The sequence below is a fragment of the Frankliniella occidentalis genome, unplaced genomic scaffold, assembly GCF_000697945.3.
Source record: "Frankliniella occidentalis isolate FOCC.00 unplaced genomic scaffold, Focc_3.1 Scaffold40, whole genome shotgun sequence".
Taxonomy (NCBI): Eukaryota; Metazoa; Arthropoda; class Insecta; order Thysanoptera; family Thripidae; genus Frankliniella; species Frankliniella occidentalis.
Genome location: NW_026267170.1, coordinates 59,757 through 65,405, shown reverse-complemented (window position 1 = coordinate 65,405; position 5,649 = coordinate 59,757). Strand labels below are relative to the sequence as shown.

The 5,649-nt window shown below is 46.3% G+C and overlaps 1 protein-coding gene across 1 annotated transcript; it reads right to left on the bottom strand.

Moving 5' to 3' along the window:
- Positions 1 to 67: 67 nt before the first annotated feature.
- LOC127749231 (uncharacterized) lies at positions 68 to 2,638 on the bottom strand. The gene is made up of 2 exons (XM_052266563.1): positions 1,120 to 2,638; positions 68 to 1,046 (listed from the first exon to the last, which is right to left on the bottom strand). The coding sequence occupies exon 2, from the start codon at positions 933 to 935 to the stop codon at positions 378 to 380; it is 558 nt and encodes a 185-aa protein (XP_052122523.1). The 5' UTR covers positions 936 to 1,046; positions 1,120 to 2,638; the 3' UTR covers positions 68 to 377.
- Between the last annotated feature and the right edge of the window lie 3,011 nt (positions 2,639 to 5,649).

The window sequence follows — 5,649 nt, the reverse complement described above, 5'->3', positions numbered from 1 at the left end:
AATATATCAAATTAAACAATTGACATTGACAATCAAACACAAATTAATCATTAAACTTTACCACAATTAGAAAGGTACATTAATCTTACCAATTTTAGAAATTGAAATATATCAAATTAAACAATGTCAATGGCAAACATACTTTTTGTTAATACTGCCGAAAACAATCAATGATCTGACGGCTTAAAATCGATATCAGAAAGCAAGGTGATTTTTTTTTTATATCCTTTATGCTGTTTTTAATTGAAACAGCCTTCACCGCCATAGTTGACATCTTCTGTTCAAAGTGGCTACTAAAAGCAGTACTCATTTGCTTAAGTAGCTTGTCGGTGTCTTCTATTTCTTTTTCGAGGAGCTTCACGTCTTCAAGTGATTTTTTAATTGCTGTCATCTGACTCTGATAAGAGTTTGCTTGCCTTTTCAATATTTGGCTTCTGCATTTCTGATTGAACGATGCTCATACACTTTGACAGGCAGTTCTTCCACTCACGAAGAACTGTCGAATTCATTTTGTATTCCTCAACGTTAAAATTAGATATTGCTTTTCGAAGGTCAGCGCCCTTTGCCTTGCTGCCGTTGAACCTATTTATTACTGTCAAAGCACGCTTCTCAGCGATTGCCAAATTGGCCCAGGCCTTGTTCGCAGGTTCGTCGGAGTCAGCGTTACTTTCAATTCGAGAATTTATGTGAGCCGAAAGTCTTTCTTCTTCAGACAGTACTTTCTGGGTTTTGGGGGTTGTGCCAACCCCCAATTCCTCCGAATTTTGGACCTTCTCAAGTAATGCAGCTGATTCTGCAGACTGTGACATGAAGTCCTCAAGCTCATCATCATTATCAAATAGATCTTCGCTGATGTTAGCAGCGCTCGTAGAAGGTAGGTCTTCATTTCTATTTGTTTCAGCTTCTTTCATTTCTTCACTTGCCTTGACGTTCATGTCTACTTCTTCTGTTTCCTCAGGTTTGCATTTCTTCTGTTTCTTGGCTTTTTTCTTTTTCTTTTCTTTTTCTCCCTTTACGCGCTTTCTCTTTTCTGGCAATTTGCTTTCCTGTAAGTTAAAAAGCAAAGTCATTAATAGTCTGTTGGACGACTTATGTCGTCGATTAAAATTTTTTACATACCTCGTCAACCTCTCCATCCTCGGTTCGTCCCGGTTGGTCAGCAGGGTTATTCTTCTACGAAAACACGAAATGATTAGTAAATTTGAAACAAAGATTTACCTTATTAAAAAACAATGCCGAGTACTCACTTCATGTGGCAAGAGGAACACATCAGGTAACTGAAACAGAGAAATTTTAAAAATTAGCACTGCAACAAAATGCCAGCACAGCATTGCTTAAGTCCGTGTAAAATTTACCTTTTCTTCGGCATCTTCAACGATAACCAGCTTGTCGTCCTCACTATCACTGGAAATCTCCATAATATCTTCTTCACTCATTTTGGAAAACGCAGGACGGCAGGACTAAACGGCAGGACTAATCTGAAAAAAAAAAACAACAACACAAAACAACTTTTTTAACCATTCCAGTCAATTTCGTTATTATATCTTGGACAAAACGATATCCAACTCAGGTAATTTAATAAGAACTTATCTTTCAATGGCTAAATCTTGGATTTTTAGAATTTTGCTTATTGAATCGCGTACACCGACGTCAACAAAAACAAAAAACGCGGAAAATCCCGCCAGAGTTTCGAAGGTTCGCGCCACGACTCTGTACACCATAAATACGACCCTAACGACCCTAACCAACCAATTTCGCTAAGCAGTCATCACCTTGGTACTGGAAACTGACCACAAAACTGCTTAACTCAAAAGGCTGACCCTACACAAACCAGTTTCGCTAAGCAGTGCGTATCCAAGTTACCTTGGCACGGAAAACCGACCACTACACTGCTCAACTCAAAAGGCTTACCCTACACAGACCAGTTTCGCTGAGCAGTACGTATCCAAGTTACCTTGGCACGGAAAACCGACCACTATACTGCTCAACTCAAAAGGCTGTCCCTACACAGATTTACCCCCATATCCTATACCCTATGCCGGCCTTGGCAGTATGCCGCACCGGAATGGTTTTGAAGGGCGGGTGGCTGTTCTCACATCAATGCGAAGCCTGGGGAATGACCGACTGCGCGAGTCGCTGATTGCGCCTCCCGCTTACTCAGACCGCCATGCCTCAGCCAGTGTAATTTAAAGGAGTAGGCGCGGTAAGCAGGAGAGGTCATTCCCTCTACCCTCTGGCCTCCGATAGGAGCGCCAGCGAACCCAACTAAGTTGTGATGAAGATTGAAGATCTCGAAGTTCTAGGAGCTCGGGAGAAGTCTCGAAGTCCACATCGGGCCCAGGGGAAGAAGTTCTGGAGGGTCTCGAAGTCCACAACGGGTCAGAGGTCAGAAGTTGTAGAAGGTCTCGAAGTCCACATCGAGCCGAAAGCTAGAAGTCCACATCGGGCCGAGGAAAAGAAGTTCTAGAGGGTCTCGAAGTCCTAACAGTCGGCCTGGTCGTCACCGAGACGGTCCCGCTGACTGGGAGATCAAGAAGGTCTAGAGGTCCAAGAAGTCTAGAAGATCTAGAGGTTCTGGATGGGTAGAGCTTCGTTACTAACGGTAACACCTGTAGGGAATGACCCTCCACCCCAGAGCTCTTTGGCGTTGTAGTGCCGACACATGGGCACATGAATGTCACAAAATTGACGCCCCTCGCTGTTTTGTGTTGTGGTAAAACGTTAAACGGGAAACATGTATTTCACCAGGATTGTCCGCAGATACCCCGTGTTGGCGTTTTGGGGATACTCTGCGCTCCGAATATCTCGTCGTTATCGCGTTCCCGTGCTTTGGCAGGCGGCCGCCAGGGGCGCTGTCTGGTCGGATCGGGCGCAGCGATTGGCTGAGAGGACCGAGGACCGAGCCGGAGCTTGAGAACTGCTCAAGCACGTCCATCATCGACCAGACGCTCCGGATGACGCCTGTGTAGGTAGCCCTGAGTCGAATTCGGTAAGCGGATTAGATGCACTTTGGAGATTGAAATAGAGGGCGAGACCACAACTTGTGACTAATTCGTCGTACGACTGTTGTAGGGTGCACTACCCATGTAGCACGGCGATATCGGGCGATGATGAGTCGCCTGGAGGTTTGGGCGGCGATGACTTGGCGATATCATTTAAACACTATCGCCTGGCGGAGAGCGAGGCGACATCCTGTCGATGTCTACTTTAATACATACTTTTGTGGATATCTGTTCGATATTCTCTAAATAAAATGTACCAGTTGTCGCCATGCTGTTGCTTACGTTTATCGCCTCGACCTACCGATGGCGTTTTCGCCCTGGCGATGGTGACACGATAACTAGTAGATATGGAAGTAGGATCAAATTAATGCTCGCCAAAACTCTATCGCTAGGATATCCGTCATTAGATGACGCTCAGGCGATAATTTTCCGATAACTATGCGCTGTGCAACTTTCCAGCAAATTATCTTTTGGTGCCTAGAGTTATCGCCGCGATATGGGAAAAAGTATGTCGCTCACCAGATGAACAAGCAGGCCCGCCCTACCGCCAAACGGAGTTGCCAGCTCCACTTCGCTGCGCCGGCAACTCCGTTCGGCAGGGACCGGGCCTGCTTGGCCTGCCGGCGGCGATGGTCGGGCCTTCGGCCCGACCATTTCAGTCTCGCGATTTACTGAAGTGCATCATCAAATAAATAATGTGACCGGGAAATCACTCTGCATATTTGAGTAAATATAAAGCGTCCTGTGGGGGGCCTGCGGCCCTAGAAATTTGCTCCTTGGACATGACAAAAGACTGTAACGGGGCAACACCGTGACTACACCCCACCCTTCTGCTTTGCTTACAAAAAATTAACCCACGCAGTTTCTAGATTGTATATTGTTTGTCAAACAGTCTTAAAACTTGACTTTTTGCCATTGTTTTTAATATATCCACCTCTAAGGTCAAAACAGTGAAAGATACGGCAAATCCGAGGGTAGATCCTGATTCAGAATGTGTTGTTTTGGGGGGGTACTCCCTCTGACATTTTACGATTGGACGCCTCCTTGTACGTCTTAATGTGCAACGTGGCCATTTTCGCCGTATTTTCGTCGAAAAAAGCACGCTAGCGCCCAAACGGTGCAAGATAGAGTCAAACGGACAAAATTTTCGCCCAGAGGGCTCTACTTTCACGAGTTACCCCTTAGAAGACCATAAAAAAAAAAAATTCCTACTCTTTTGACCAACCCCTATTTCTTTGTTACCCCCTTTCACCCCCTTAGGGGTGGTTGCCAGGATTTGCACCAGGCGTTTCGTTGTCCAGGAGTGACCCCTAAGATACCCTGAAATTTGTAGACCTCTAGCTCATCTCCTTCCTCTTACACGGACGACGGACAGACAGACAGACAGACAGACAGACAGACAGACACGAGAGCGGTTGCATAAGCCCGCTTTAATGCTTTTTTAAAAGCAGAAGGGCGGGCTAATAATGCTTTTTTAAAAGCAGAAGGGCGGGCTAAAAAGAACTATTGCTTGCATGAAATATTTTGATAAGCTGGCGATACCTTGACCTGGCGAGAGAACACCTGGGCTAGTGCCTCAAGAGCAATGTGGTGATAACTCGGCGACATGATCGTGGCACTGATGCGGGGTAGATATCGAGGCGCTATTCTTTCTGTATCTCCAATATTAACCACAAATACGCACATGTATGGATATCTGTCAGATATTCTCTGGTTGGCAAGTTACTAGTATCGCACTGCTGACGAATTTCGCTAAGTCTTCCACATGCATTTTCGCCCTGGCGATGACTTGGAGATATCTGAAAGATGTCTCAGCTGACTCGCTGGTCTGCTGGTCTGTCGCTCGCGGGCGGGAAAGTCCCCGAGTAAGAGAGGCACACCGGTAGCTGACGCCCGGCTCTCAGCGGGTACCCCGTAGCTGAATGGTCAAGGCAGCTGTTCAGTAACACAAAGGTAGGGTCCATTCCCTCATTTCTGGCGCACCGGCGAGGCTTTGCTTTCTGGCTGCCTTTGTTGGACTCATAAACACCGTGGTCGAAGGGATCGCACCCGAAACCTAGAGTGTCCACCGCTCCGAGTCGAGCATGAGCATGAGCATTGTCTTGGAGAGAGGAGCCCCGTGCAGGTCGGAAGGACGGGTGGACACTCTACATCGGCAGGTCAACCCTTATAACGCACCGGAACACACCCTGCTGATGAGTTACACAATGACTCAATGGTATTGTCTCGAAAGCCTTTGGTCGCCGGTGCGCCAGAAATGAGGGAATGCACTCTATGTGGTTCGAGTCTAGCCAAGGTAAATTCTTTCAATTTTTTTTATCGAATTATAGTTCCGAATATATATTGCCTCAATATCGCTATTTTGTCGCCTAAAATGTACCGCCGGTTTGCAAACGTGGCGATGTCTAGGCGACGACATTTTTGACATAACTTTAACTTTTGTGTCGATCGGATAACTTAAAGTTCTCGCCACGGCCACATGCACAAACGGAAAGACTAGCGATAGCCAGGCGATACTACATCGGCAATCAATTACTATCCACATCGATTCCCTATAGTGGCGACATACGTCGTTCGAGACCCGTTGAAAAGTCTGTCGCCATTTCATCGCTTGCTTCGTCGCGGCGATAGTGCTCGAGCGATGTCG